The sequence below is a fragment of the Dipodomys spectabilis genome, unplaced genomic scaffold (genome assembly GCF_019054845.1).
Source record: "Dipodomys spectabilis isolate Male_0828 unplaced genomic scaffold, ASM1905484v1 ptg000001l, whole genome shotgun sequence".
Classification (NCBI taxonomy): domain Eukaryota; kingdom Metazoa; phylum Chordata; class Mammalia; order Rodentia; family Heteromyidae; genus Dipodomys; species Dipodomys spectabilis.
Window position 1 is genome coordinate 19,247,771 of NW_024870678.1, and position 15,364 is coordinate 19,263,134.

Genomic DNA, 15,364 nt, shown 5'->3' on the forward strand with positions numbered 1-15,364 from the left:
CGAATTTTCATATTTCATGGTTCTGTTTATTTCCTGCATTAAAATTAGAGCTGGATGCATAGTAATATAAATCTGAATCCCCTTTAGAATATATTTAATTATGTATACTATTTAGTTAAATGAAAATTATGTTGTGAATGCATGCTGAGTATTAATTTCTACTATGTATCACATTTAGCCATCACTTGATTCTAAAAATACTGATCATGGGCACTGATGGCTCATGCATGTAATCCTACCTACTTGAGTAGCTGAGTTTAGGAGGATCACAGTTTGAGACTAGCTTGAGCATCAAAGCTGCAAGGTTTCATTTCAATCAATAGTTGGATGTGGTGGCACACACCTGTCATCTTAACTTTATGGGAAGCATGAGAGATTGCAGTCTAAGTCCAGTGTACACTTGAATGAAGGCAAAAATTGCTGGGGGCATAGCTCAAGTGGTAGAACGCCTACCTAGTAAGCAGAAGATCAGATATCACGAAAAAGAAACAACAAAATATTAATGTCCTTCATAGCATTTTTTTTAAGGAGTTGGGTAAGTTATTATCAAGAATGAAAATCTACCTAGGGGCCAGTAACTCACATCTGTAATTCTTTAATCTAGCTACTTGGGATGATCATGGCTCAAGTCCAGCCTAGACAGAAAAATTTATGAGGCGGAGCTCCAGTGGCGCAATCGGTTAGCGCGCGGTACTTATAAGAAAAATTTATGAGGCATCTTTTCTGAAATGAAAGCTAGCAGTGGTGGTTCATTCCTGCAATCCTAGCTGCAACAGGATCTCAGCTCAAGCATGTACTTAAGCAAGAAGCAAAACTCTAAAAAATAACTAGCACAAAAGAGCTGGAGGTTAGCTCAGCAGTACTATGCGTGCCTAGCAAACACAAGACATTGAGTTCAAACTCTAGTACTGCCAGGAGAAAAAAGTACAATTTCATGGTACTTTGTATTAAAAGTTATCAAGTGGCTTTGAAATATCACTGGCATTTCTTCTGACATTGTGACTGGTAGTAGGCTAGACGGAAGTATACAACTTGAGGCATATCTAATAATTAATGATGACAGTCTTATTATTCCATGTTTCTTTCCACTGATTTATTGTTTCAAAGTCATATATCCTGTACTTCTTTTCCTTTCAGTATTATGTTGCATAATCAATACATTGCTTACACTGGGTACAATTTTATATGTAAATATACATATATGTATATATTGTACTATATATATGAAGTAATTTAAAATATACCTTGTGTCTGATAATTTCCAGGTGAAAAAAATCTTCCAAGTCCTACACTATCAGCCAGCATTTTCCAAATTCCAAGCCTGCAATATCTTCAGCTTGCTCTCATAGCTTTCACAAGTCATACTTTTGTAATTTTCTTTGAGATTTCCTATCATGTTAATACCTCCGTCAAAAAAAGGTGGGATACCTTGGAAAAGGTCTGGGCTATGAGGGAGGGAAGCAGATATAATTATATTGAGATCCTGGATCTGAATATAATGTCAATATCCATACCTTCTTTCTTTGATGGACTATGCTTTTCATTAGCATAAATTAATTATATAAGAAATTTCATTATAATATTGTAATTTATGAGTATAATATACTTCAATCTGTATTTTATTAAATACTATATTTAATAACTCTAATATATTCAATAGAACGTGCGTAATCTATATTAGTTTTCCTTAACTCCATTTCCCTTCTTTTTTAGAACAGATTTTTGTAGGTTGTGTTATTTTCTTCTCCTTTCTCCTTCCCCCTACTGCTGCTTCTTGTCACCTCATCCCTCCTTTACAATCATTATCTCTATTATTATTCCTATGTTCCACATCTGAATGAAAACAGACAGCATTATCTTTCTGAGCTTTTCTCATCTCAATCAACATGAAAGCACATCTCCACCAATGTGATGATCTGCAGTTTTATACATCTTCCTGCAGATGATATAATTTCATTCATCTTTATTGCTACATCTCCTTTGTTCCACACCTCCTTTATCCCTTCATTGGTGGTTGGGCATCTAGGCTGATTCTATAGTGTTCCAGCCATTTTAACCTTAAAATATAAAAGAATGATACTTCTGAGATTTTTTTTTGCAACCCAATAGATTTCTTAGGAAAATAGGAACCTTCACTGTGTACCAAATGATCTCTTGTTTTTATGTACTTACGTTCTTAGAATGATAGTCTTTATTTTATTATGAAAAGAAAGTACAACCTGCTGAAGCTTGATGGCAAAGCTAATTCACATATATTTTATTAGAAAAGAAATATATTGGGGCTGGGAAGGTGGCTCAGTGGTAGAGTGCTTACCTTGCATGCATGAGGCCCTGGGTTCGATTCCTCAGCACCATATAAGCAAAAAGAAAAAAGCCAGAAGTGGCGCTGTGGCTCAAGTGGTAGAGCACTAGCCTTGAGCTGAAGAGCTGAGGGACAGCGCCCAGGCCCAGAGTTCAGGCCCCACGACTGGACCCCCCCCCCCAAAAAAAAAAAGAGAAATATATTGCCCAAGCAAAGTTTTTTCCAGAGGAAAACAACTATGCTAATATTAAATGTTAGATAAAGTAGAGACTTGCCTCTTCCTAGATTATTATGAAAGAAGTTTTCTGATCAGGGAATATAACTTCAGTGCTTACTCAGGTTGCAGGCTTTTTTAAAAATTATGTTTTTATTATCCTTAGTTGCACAAAAGGATTACCATTCAACATGTAAGTTATGAGTATAATGCATCTTGGTCAATACCAGCTCTTTCATCATTCTTCCTCATCTTTCCCAACCCAACCCTTCCCCTAATTTTCATAGTTTCATAGGTGTATTGTGATTGCATTCTCTTCTAGTTCCTCGCTTCAATCACTTTATGCCTTTGTGAGCTTCAGCTTTCTCTATGAGTGATAGAATTAATTCAATATCCATTGTTAATAAAAGCTAATTCCTTAAGACTCACTTTGTAACTCATCAGTAAAGAATTTTTGCAAAATAGTTGCTGTTTACCTTTTGCTAAAATTAATTAGCCCAGGTGATAAGAAGCTAATTGTGAAGTAGGGAGAATAGTATCATTAAGATCTTCTTTGTTTGCTATCACTGGTTGTCTGTCTAGTCCAAAGAGATTAAACTGCCTCCATTTTCCACCCTACTAAACATAACACAGAGACGGGGAGGGAGGGAGGAGGGAAAAGAGGAGGGGAGAGAGAACATAGAACATAAAAGAGAAATAAACAGGATCAGTTTCCATTTACTCAGAAAACAATTTTTATTCCTAAAGTCTTTCTCTGACTGAAATTATTCCATAAAATTCACTAGTAGATAAGAATGATTATGTGAATGTCCAAATATTTACTATAACCACTGTTTTGACACTTTGATAAATTAATTGGTCTAATCCAAAAAACACTTTGAGGTAGGTAGTATTGTTAACCTCAGTTTACAGATGTGGAAATTGACTCTGCACAGCTGAGGTCATGCTTTGGATCTTATATGTCCCCTCAAATGTCCATGCATCTGCTTAAGGCTTGCTCACTAGCCTGTGGTACTGTTGGGAGATGATGGAACCTCTGGGAGGTGGGTCCTAATGGGAAGAAGTTAGGTCATTGGGGATGAAACCTTGAAGGGGATAGTGGGACACAGGCCTCTTCCTCTTTCTTCCCAGCTGCCACAAAATAAGCATCTTTTCTTCACACATTTCTAACCATGTGTGCTACCTTGCTGAGGCCCAGAGCAACAAAGCCAACTGACATAGACTAAAAGCTCTGAAACCAAGTGCCAAAGAACCTGAGGAGAGGGGACCAGATGGGAAGGGAGGGGAGGGGAGGGGAGGAAAAGATATATTTAATAAGATTATTAACTATTGATTACTTCAAGTATTTTGTCCTAGCCTTGGAAAATTAATATAGCCGGACTGCTTCCTTGCATGATGCTTAGCTGCCTCTCTCAGGGCTTCTTGCTTATCAAACTGAAAGAAATCCTTTTCTTTTTCTTATAAAATTTTGACAAATAGCAATCCTTTTCTTGAGGTTATTCTCCTTTGCATTTATGACAGTGTAGCATTGACTTGTACTAGGCACTCAGTATTTTAGTGAATAAGAATCAGTCAAAACATTCAATGCTTGTCCTACAAAAGTAAGAGAAGTGAGGGTTGTGAGGGATGGGTGCGAATGTTGAAAGGGGTGACATTGATCAAGATGCACTGTAGTCATAAACTGCTTTGAAAGGAAACTCCTTAAAGATACAGCTGCTTAAAGATAATATTTAAAAAATGGAGAGAGAGAGAATCAGGCAAAAGTACTTCTCTGCTGGAGCTTCCATCCCAATGTGCAGAAACAGATCATTGCACACCATGAAAAAATAGACATGATGAACACATACATTATGTATGATGTTAGAAGACGATAGTGCAGTGGAAAAGTAGTCATATGTATAAAAAGAGAAGAGAGAATTGGGGAGTACAGTACCTCTTGGGATGGAACTGCAAAACATAGAATGGCAAGGGTTGGATCCATTAAGGAAATAATATGTGAGCAATGAATTAAAGGGCATGTGGGATGGAACATGAGGCTATTTGAGGGAGAAGCGTTCCAGGAGGCTATGGGTTGCCAGCCCAAGAGACTTGGGCCCAAGAAGGCCCAAGCATGAAGTGAAACACTACCTTGAAAATAGCAAATGCAAAAAGGGGCTGGAGGAAAGGCTCCAGTGGTAGAGAACCTGCCTAGCAAGTGCTAGGTCCTGAGTGCAGTCCTCAGCACTAAATAAATAAATACTAGCTGGCTGCCAAAGAAAACAGGATACAACCATATTCCTATAGAAAATGGGAAAATGAAGGGCTCTCAAGGTGGCTCAGTGGTGGAGTGCTTGCCTCGCATGCATGAGGTCCTCGGTTCGATTCCTCAGCACCACATAAGCAGAAAAAGCCGGAAGTGGCACTGTGGCTCAAGTGGTAGAGCGCTAGCCTTGAGCTGAAGAGCTGAGGGACAGTGCCCAGGCCCAGAGTTCAGGCCCCAAGACTGACAAAAAAAGAAAGAAAGAAATGGGAAAATGGTATTTTCATAGGAAAAGGAAATACAGAACAAAAATAGGTTTTTACACTCCTACTTTAAAATTTTCTGTAATAAGTTTTTGTCAGAGAAAACATGTATTCTAATTATCTTCATCTTGAGACTGTGTTTTGGGGCTCTGAGGGGTTGCAGCATAGGGGAGATGGAAGCTATTTCCCATACTTTGGGAAACTGCAGAGGTATCAGCAGCATCTCAATGGATTTTCAACAGTCAGCTGCTCCTGCTGTGAAGGACACTGAAAACCCGGAGAGGTGGAGACCTTGGAAGACATGTAGATCTTCCTGTTCAACAAATAACTTTTCTCCTTCAAGGGGTTTTTTTTTTTTTTGGTCCGGTCGTGGGGCCTGAACTCTGGGCCCCAGCTCTTCAGCTCAAGGCTAGCGCTCTACCACTTGAGCCACAGCACCACTTCCGGCTTTTTTGTGTTTGCTTATGTGGTGCTGAGGAATCGAACCCAGGGCCTCAGGCATGCAAGGCAAGTGTTCTACCACTGAGCCACCTTCACAGCCCCTCTTTCAAGGGTTTTTATTCAAGAATGTAAAATATATCCTTCTGATAACAACATTTTTCCTTTTGAAAAATGCTAAGACCAATGTCACTTATAAAAATTCCATCCATTTTTTATTGCTTGCTTGATTATGTCCTTGCTATCTCCAGTATCACCGTGACACCCTTTATTATTTCTGAAGCTTAAAGTATATGAAGTTCCATATTCCTCCAAATTTAAATAACCATTCCTTAATTGATAATTTTTCCATTACAACTTTAAAAACGGTTTTCTAAGCTGGATGTGGTGGTGCCTCTAAATCCTACCAGAGGGGAGACTGAGGCAGGAGGATGGTGAATTTGAGGCCAGGACAAGTGGTGCTATATTGTAAGACTCTTATCTCAAAAAAAAAAAATCCCCAAACCAAACCGAATAACAAACAACCCCTCTCCACCGTAACAAAACAAGACAAAACCAAACACAAATAAAACTTCTTCCTGACAATTTTATTGTATCTTTTTTCAAGTTCAAATAGGTAGCAGTGAATCCCAAAATGTAATGCCAGATTCTAAAAAAGCTATGAAATATGAATTGGGTATCTGGGTGAAATGATTGATTGATGTGATTTTTGTTTTGTCATTTCAAGGGAGTGAAAAAAATAGACCCTGAATTGTATGAAAAATTCATCAACTGCAGATTTGGAGAAGAAGTATTACATCGCATAGACCTTTGCTCCATGCAGAAGAAGAAGCGTAGTGATGGTTATTATCACTGTGAATCTTCAATTGTGATCGGTGAGTGCCTTTCAGTAGTATCTGTACTATTCAGTATTTTATCTTCACTGTTTTTCTCAGTGGCATATTTGTCTAGATAGTAGGTTTCAGCAGCAATGCAATGAAAAATTGGTAGGACATTTTTCATGTGTAAATTTATCAGTCAGCATTTGACTAGCTTTCATACTTCTGCACTGTAAATATAATGAAATATTTCAGCACTGATTTGAAATTCATTTCAGCTTAATTTCCTTTCACGCATGTGAAAAAAGCATTTTCTTTTGGTGAAGGCCTACATGACCGTATCATTCCACACAAGGCATTTTCTTCTTTGCTGATCATATACTTTAAGCTTCAGAAATAATAAAAGGTGTCATGGTGATACTGGAAATAGAAAGGACAAAGTAATCAAGCAAGCAATGAAAAATGGATGGAATTTGTAAGTTAGGATTGGAATGACCAGCGGTCAGAAACCATCACTTTGAATGCAAAGGTGGATTCCTGTGACGTTGAATGTCTTCAGATGTTTCTGCAAGGAAAAGGTGTTTGATGAGGGGGCAGAGACCTCTGTCATCCTGTCTCAGTGACACCTGTCAGGGAGCTCATTGTGAAGCCAGCTCCCTCACCCTGATGCTTCCAGGTGGAAAGTTCAAACCCCACGTATTCTGTTAACCAGAATGGGGCCATCCCCCCATTGCCAGCATGAATGTGTTTCACAGGAGCCTGCTCTGCCATGATTCCACTGTTTTAATCAGACACCCTTCGCATAAAACTGTCAACGTCAAGACAATCTGATTTACATGCTTTGAAAGTAACACGAAACTATTCAAAGAAGATACATGTATGTACCTAAATATTTCAAGGTTTTCAGCCAAGATAATTTCTTTCCACATCAGCATGAAGAAAGCTATGGATATGTATGCATTATGGGGGAAAAATCTTACTATGGAAGTTTACTGAAGCATTTAAAAAATGTTCAAGTGATACAATTTTATTCCTAAGCCTTCATTACTGCTCTTCAGAGAAATCATCATTTTGCCTTCCAAAGATCTTAGCTATGTTAAACGGAATATATGCAGAATGTCATTTGAGTTTTATATATTCTGAGATATTTCACATCTATTTTAAAGAGGATTTTCATGCTTCTGAATCTGTGTAAGAAGCTCTTACATCCTGAGTTGGATGAGGACCAAACATTTCCATCTAGGTTTATTATAAGGGGCCATTTTAGATATTCTTGAGGAATGTAGAGTTTGGCTCCAGAGGGAGTGCAGGGCTCAGTTTCCCTGCTCATTGTCACTAAAAAAGCAAGGAGTTTGGATTTTTTAAATATATATATTTTTGTAAAGATACTGTACAGAGAGGGTTACAGTTATATGAGCAAGGTATCAAGTCCATTTCCGATCGAGCATTGTTACCACCTCCTCCTTAATTTTTTCCCCTTCCATCTCTTTTCTCCCCACCTCTCTGACTCCTTCCTATCCCCCCCAAAGTTGTAAAGTTCATTTTCAACATAGTGTCTTGTACATCTCATTGTTACAATGGGTCATCCTGTGTCCTTATTTCAGCATTTTGTTATTTCCCTTCCCCTCCCCAAATTAGAAAAATGTATATACAAGATTCAGGACACTGGAATGAAATACAATGACATTTTTTTGTGTGTGAAAATACTGTACAGAGGGGCTACAATTACATGGGCAAGGTAATGAGTACATTTCTTATCAAGCATTGTTGCCTCCTCCTTTGTTTCCCCTTCCCATCCCTTCCTATCTCAACCCCCCCAACTCCCCTCCCCCCAGCCAAAGTTGTAAAGTTCATTTTTCGACATAACATCTTGTATATCTCATTGTTACAATGGGTCCACCTGCCCCTCCACATATTATACCAACATCAAATACAGTGAAACAGGGGTTATACTGTGGGGGAGGGACATACAAAGCAACAAAGAAATATAAATATGGGGGGCAGGGGGAGGCTGGGAAAGGATGTGAAGGGTAAACAAAGGAAGAGGCTGCAATGCTTGATAGGAAATGTACTCATTATCTTGCCCATGTAATTATAACCCCTCTGTACAGTATGTTCACAATAAAAAAAAGAAATATAAATATGTTAGAAACAATCACAAAAAAGAAAAAAAAATGAATCCTTATCTTGGGGTTCATTTTTTCTAACATCAACTTATCTGACTGTTTCTGCTTGTCTCAGACATATACTAGTAGTGCAATGACTTTTTTAACTGAAGATTCTGTTAGATGGACATTGTAGAGCTGTTAGCTTGAATTACTGCACTGAAATTGCCAGTAGGGGGCTCTGTTCCACTAACCAGGCACCACTCACAGTGTCCTCTTCACTCTTGTCCAGCTTAGTCTCTAGTTTCCCCTTAGAATAGGTTTTTTTTTTCTAGATTTTTCCTTCAGTTTTTTCCCCCCATACTTGTTTCAATCTTATATCCCCATTCCAATCATTTAATTAAAAATATAGATTTGCCTATTGTTTTTCTAGCATATATGTTAATATCGATATGAACTTTAAAGTGATATATGCATCTAATATAATCTGTTATAATTATCCAAGTATAATACATACTAGAATCCTTTTATTTGCTTATAGATAATTACCCATGTTGTCAATCTTACCTGAGTTTTAGAACAGAATATTTAGCAGGATTTGGGGCACATTCTTTGTGAACTTCATTTCTTAATTTAAACTTTTTAAAAAATTTTAAGTAGTTGTACAAAGTCAGATTATGAGTACAATGCATCTTGTTCGATGTCACCCTCTTCCATGAACTCATTTCTTGATCAGATTTAAATGGCTTACATTGGTTGGATTTTTCTTTGATTTAAAACCAACTCAAACTTCTGCTTCCTAAACCTTGAACCAGTGTTTTCTTAAGCTGACATGTAATAGTTATGCATATTTGCAGCATATAGTGTATTACTGAAGTACAGTTATACATGTATAACTGTCACTATGCGTAGCATAGCCACCATCTCAAACATTTGTCATCTCCTTCTTTTGGTAACATTCAAAATCCTTTTTCTTGCAGATTTTGAAATCTAAGATGAATTATATAAGTCACCCAAGTTTGCTATAGTACATTAATTTTAACTAGTGTTTGTTTGTTTGTTTGTTTATACAAACAGTTTATACAGCAGTGGAATTAGGGCCTTGCCCTTTCTGGCTCACCATTTGAGCCACACCTTTTTTTAGATTCGATCTCACATTTTTGCCCAGGGATGGCCCTGGACTATCATCCTCCTACTTATATTCCTGCATTGCTAGGATCCCAGGCATATCATACCATGCTCAGCTTGTTGATTGAGATGGAATCTTGCTAACCTATTCCTTGGCCAGCTTCAAACTGTGATCCTCCTACAGATAGCTTGGATTACAAGTATGTGCCAGTTGGAAGCTCTTGGACTTGATCCAGCATTTGATTATATACCTTAATAGAGTGGGATGGACTTCAGATCTGGTGGTATTTGTTTTCAGAATTATGTGATAGAGGTTGAGCTTCCTGAAATTGTTTACAAAATTTTTTATATAAATAATTCTATAAAAACAATTAGGCTTTCGTCAGACATGCATGTTTCCTATCTTCTAATTTGTTCACGGTGCATTCTTGGAGAGGCAGGATTCCAGGTCACTGAGTTTCTTTTCAGCCATCTGTGTTATACCACTCAGGGCATTCTTTCAAAAAGCATCAGTGGTCATATGCTTTATTCTTAAGATTTCCGATTCATATTTTTCCTCATGTTTTCCATTCCTTCATTGTTGTTGTATGCTTTAAGATAGTCCCTTTTTAAAGTTTTGGTCATTTTTTAGAATTTGAGATTCTCGAGCATGTGTCCGAGTGTTGTTTGGTCTGCTGCTGTTTAAGTGTTTTTTACAGCTCTTCTATCTGCACCTGTTCCCACCCCAGAGCCTCTCATGGGTTCTGCCATTTTCCCAGCCCTGGGCCTGTTGGGGTTACTGCTTTGAACTCATCTGTAAGTAGTTAGGGCTTATTCTATAGTATCTTATACATTTTAAGTTAGAATAAATATATTAACCATATGGCTTCAAATATTTTTCATATTATACTCTGCCTTTAATTTTAGGCAGTCTTTTTTTAAATTTTGGTGACACTGCATAACAAACGCAGAGCCTCACAATTGCAAGATAACTTGAGCTGTGCCTCCACTCCCTTTGGCATGGATTATTTTTGAGGTAGGGTCTAGCTTTGTGCCTGGGTTGTGATCTTCCTAGTTGTTGCTGGGGACATGATCATTAATAACTCAACCGAGGATTAACACAGAGATCCAATTACTAACAGTGGATATGAAGTAAAAACTTAGTTTTAAGATTTTAGCTTTTTCCCTGTGCTATTCTCAAATTATGATCTCTGTCTCTCTCTGTCTCTGTCTCTCTCTCTCTCTCTCTCTGGTAGTTAGGACTGTAGGTATAAGCCACTGTTCCTGGCTGAAAATTACAGTATCTTTTTAGAATATTGTTTATATTCTTCCAGCTTCTTACTCTGTTAGAGCTCACACATTAGCAGTCCTGTTTGTTGTATTTGATTGGCACAGAGTTTCTGTTTCTCAGTAATTTGAGTTACTTGCCAACATGGGAAATCTTCTAGTAAAAAGATCTGAATTTTTCTTTTTTTTTATTGTGAGATTACTGCACAGAGGAGTTACAATTGCATGGGCAAGATAACGAGTACATTTCTTATCAAGCATTGTTGCCTCATCGTTGTTTCCCCTTCCCATCCCTTCCCATACTCCTCCCCTCCCTGAATTTTTGTTTTCTTCTGAACAATTAAACAGTGTGGTCAAATGTTACATTCCACAATCTCCTAAATGGGTGGAGAAGTCAGCACACTGACCTTGAAGGTAGCTGCCTTTTATCTCCACCTATATTCTTGAATTCATTCACACTTCCGGTTTGGCTGAAAGTCATATGAATTCATCCTTGCAGGCTTGGTGTTATTTTCTGTTCCTGCTCATGTTCCATCACGAGCCTTTCTGCCATCATGTATAGAGTGTTAGGGCCTTTCAAGCATAAAAATGTTCTAGCATTTTAGTTGTCTCCTAATCAAGACTGGGCAACATTATGCCTGTTTGTCATGGAGGTACAACTCCTTACAAACCTAACTGCACTAATCAGCTAAATTCAAATCCAGAAAAAATAAAACATTGAGTTTGTTCTGGTGAAACCCAGGAATGACATACGGCCTCAATATCTTAGGGTTATGTGTGCTATTTACTTGAGTTGGCTAAATTAATTTTTGTCAGGCAGCTATGTTCCATTTATATTTCCTTAGGAGAGGTAATAGACTAAATGACAACCTTTGTAAGACTTGATGAGCATTTCGGAGTTTACAAAACTAGTTTATTTTCAGCTGTCAGTCATACCTTAAAAATGCAGTGGGGAATTTGGAAAGTCTGATAGGTATTTTCCATGCCAGTGTATGTATTTATAACTTTTATAAGCAGAAGTGGAAGCAACGATCTTCCAGGAACTCCCAGTTGTCTTAGGGCTTAATGTAATGAATATTATTAAGTATGTACAAGTATGCTTAGATGCCATGAGAGACAAACAAGTATAAGACATAATCCTTAAGAACAATGTCGCATCAGTGCATAGCAGTACTAGATTTAGGAAGTGGAGATGGGAAATTGGAGGAGGAGTAGAGGAAGAGGAAGAGGGCAGTATGGACTTTGGTAGGATACAATGGGAAAAGCTTAAATTATACCCTGTAGAAGACCAAAGGAAGGAGGAATCCTAGGATTCAGATGGATGGGATTAGATTAAATGGCAGACAGATAGATGGGAGAGAGAGAGACTTTCTAGAGCAATTGATATTATTTATAGCAGGAGGAAAGCAGTAGGTTGTGAAGTGATGGTAATGACAGGAAACACCTTTTGGGAAATGCCTGATAACTAGGAGCTACTGACTGAGAAGTTGCTAGTTTGCACATACATGCTAGTTGGTGAGTGAATGTATGGGTTTACACATGCTGGCAGCAGCGAATATGTACCAAAGAGGAATAGTAGGTAGATGTGGCTCAACACAAGAATAAAGAACTAGCTCCTAAAAATAAGGCATTCAGTTAATTCTAGACCATAGCACTGGAGACAATGAGGGGCAAGGGTCAAGCCATCCATACGTAGGCTCAGACAGAAGCAGATGTGGGAAGTGGCGCTGTGGCTCAAGCGGTAGAGCACTCGCCTTGAACTGAAGAGCTGAGGGACAGCGCCCAAGCCCAGAGTTCAAGCTCCATGACCGACAAAAAAAAAAGAAAGAAAAAAAAAGAAAAGAAGCAGGTGTGTCCATGGACCTGAGTATAGATAAGTAAAATGTCATCATCAAGTTGCTCTCATCATGACTTTATAGATGTTCTTTGACTTATGGTGGAGCTCTCATAATAACCCTGAAAATACCATTAAGTGGAAAATGCAAGAATGCACTTTGCCTAATGAACATTACGGCTTAGTCAGCTCACTTGAAACATTCTGGTTAACCTATACTTGGGCAAAATGGTCTAACACAAAATCTGCTTGTCATGAAAATTTGAAAATCTCATATAACTCAGCGAGTACATGCTCAGTGAGCACCAGCAGCTCAGAACTCTGTATGTGGCATTGCTCCTTTCCCTGTGTTCTTGTGGCCAACTAGGAGCTAAAGCTCTGCCCAATGCCCTGAAAATCCTATTGTCTATAGCAAACCCAGAAAAAGATCAAAACTCAAACTCTGAAGTATAATTTTCTACTGAAAGCATATTGCTCTGACAGCATTGTTGAGAAATTGTAAATTGAATCATTATAAGCCAAAGATCAAATGTAGTTTATTAATTCTAAATCCTGTTACATTCTGCTGTTAGATCAGCAGAATTCTAGGCTCAGAATTTATGGGCTGAAACACTAAGTAGAATTCTGATTTGAATTAGTGAATTTAATTCCATTCAGACAGTTCTGCTTGGCAAAAATCACCCTGAAGAGGCACAGACACATTAGACCCATCCAGATAATCTGAAAAGTCTTGTTGTGCCCCCAACCCCAATCTAATACTTCTGTCTGGGTAGTAGTAGTTCAACCAAAAGAAAAGACTTTTTGTGTTGCATTTAGGGTTGATACCTTTCTGACTTAAGACCATCAGCTCCGAGTTTATATATTAATCTTCATTACCCCTTGTCTTATGGGCCAGGGAGAGTCAAATTTTTGGCTCTTGGCCAGTTTCAGTGTTTTGGGATCTTTCTGGAAGGTAGTAAGTACTGTGAAGTCAACTAGTTGGGGCAGAGAGTGGCAGGAGAAGGAAAACATCCTTTTTATAGGTGAAAAGAATAGGTAGGCCCATAACAAGAATCTCTTTAGTTTCCTAAATTCCTTGAACCTGAAATCTTTTCTGATCAGCATTGAACAATACATGTAAAAACATCTAGCTTGAAAATAGTTGCATTGCTCAAGTGCCATATGCCCACTTTCAAGTCACTTCAGTAGAGAAGAGCATTGCTGGTAGAGATGAGCTTTACTTTTTTCTCTTTGCAGTAGAAGATGTGATCTCAAGGTGTGTTTTGCAGGTGATTTGCTGTTCCAATAATTTATAAAGCTACACTCTTGTGAAGTCCTTAAATTCTTCTAAAATTTAGTCCCTGAATTATTCCTGTCTGTGAGGGATCTGATAGTGGTTTATGAGGACAAGACTATTTTATCATAATATAAGACCTTTTGTCTTTTCTGGAATCGCAAGCACTATTGGCTATGTTAAAGTGAAGGTGAGAAACGGCAGGTGGCCAGTAGGAATCAAGGTGGTAAAGTTGGTGTGTGTCCTTTGATAGGGTGAGTGATGATAGTAAGAAGTTTGTGTATAGCCTTCTTGAGGTAGAAGATCAACCTGAGAGAGAGGCTTGTGCTGAAGTCACAGCCTTCATTGTCACCTCACTTTGTCTTGAAAATCAAGGGACAAAATGTTTTTCAGACTCGGCCACTGAAAATAAACAGGCAAACAGGTGAACTTGCATATCAAGTAAAATAACTGAAGGTGGAACTCAAATTTTCAAGCAGAAAGAATCTGGAAAACCTGAATCCATTACCATGAACTTGACAGCTTCCTAAAACATAGGAACTTTTCCCCATTTTTTGTTTTTCAGCAGTACTAGATTTGAACTCAAGGGCTTTGTACTTGCTAAGCAGGAGTTCTGCCATTGACGCTTTGCTTAAGTTTCAAATAGGGTCCCTCTACTCTGCTCCCCTCCCCCCCATCCCCACCCCACCCCCACCCCCCAGTCAGCCTGGAGTGCAATCCTCTTCTTCCTTGATAGCAGGAATGACAGGCACATGCCACCACCATACCCAGCTTTTAGTGGCTAACATGAGATCTCCCAAAGCTTTTTGTTCTGGCCTCAAACTGAGATCCTCTGGATTTTTGCCTCCTGAGTAAAATTAAAGGAGGCAGCTACTACTGCTGTGCTCAGCCTCCTCACTTTTTAAAGGTAGAGAACACAGATTAGAATAATGACTCCATCTTCCCATTTTTATCTAAAACATTGTCTTGTGATAAAGTGAGAACATTTTTTGCTATAGAGCTCAAACACAAAACGCATATTTAAACCATGTGACTTGTTGAGTCTTTATATTTATACACACCTGTGAGGATGTCATCACCATCCAGACACAACCCTTCCTTCACCGCTCTCTTGTCACTTTTCAAATGAGATGGAAGTGGCAATAACATGCTTTTTGATGCTGTATAATGAAACTTTGTCAGAATTTGGAAGGTCTTCATAACTCAGTGGATGAATATTTTAAATGGATGAATATTTTAATATTAATGCATGTTATAAAATCACATCACATGTGGAATAAACATCTGTCAAAAGACCAAGACCAAGATCTGAATGTAAAGAATGTTCAAGTTATCAACATTTAAGATTCAATATTACAATGAAACTTGAGGAAACTACAACTTAGTAAGTTTTGGAATGGTATCAAAGAATTATCTGAATTATCTGAATTTAGTAGATATTTATAAATGTACCTAATGACAGCAAGGAGTAGCAATTTTCACTA

At 38.1% G+C, this 15,364-nt stretch overlaps 1 protein-coding gene across 3 annotated transcripts in view; it reads left to right on the top strand.

Annotated features, from left to right (window-relative positions):
- The window catches only part of Akap7 (A-kinase anchoring protein 7), a 123,421-nt gene that overhangs the window by 64,692 nt on the left and 43,365 nt on the right, over positions 1 to 15,364 (top strand). For all 3 annotated transcript variants that reach the window (XM_042667406.1, XM_042667513.1, XM_042667430.1), the window contains exon 7: positions 6,184 to 6,331. In XM_042667406.1, the coding sequence (XP_042523340.1) occupies positions 6,184 to 6,331 (148 nt within the window). The remainder of the gene's footprint in view (positions 1 to 6,183; positions 6,332 to 15,364) is intronic.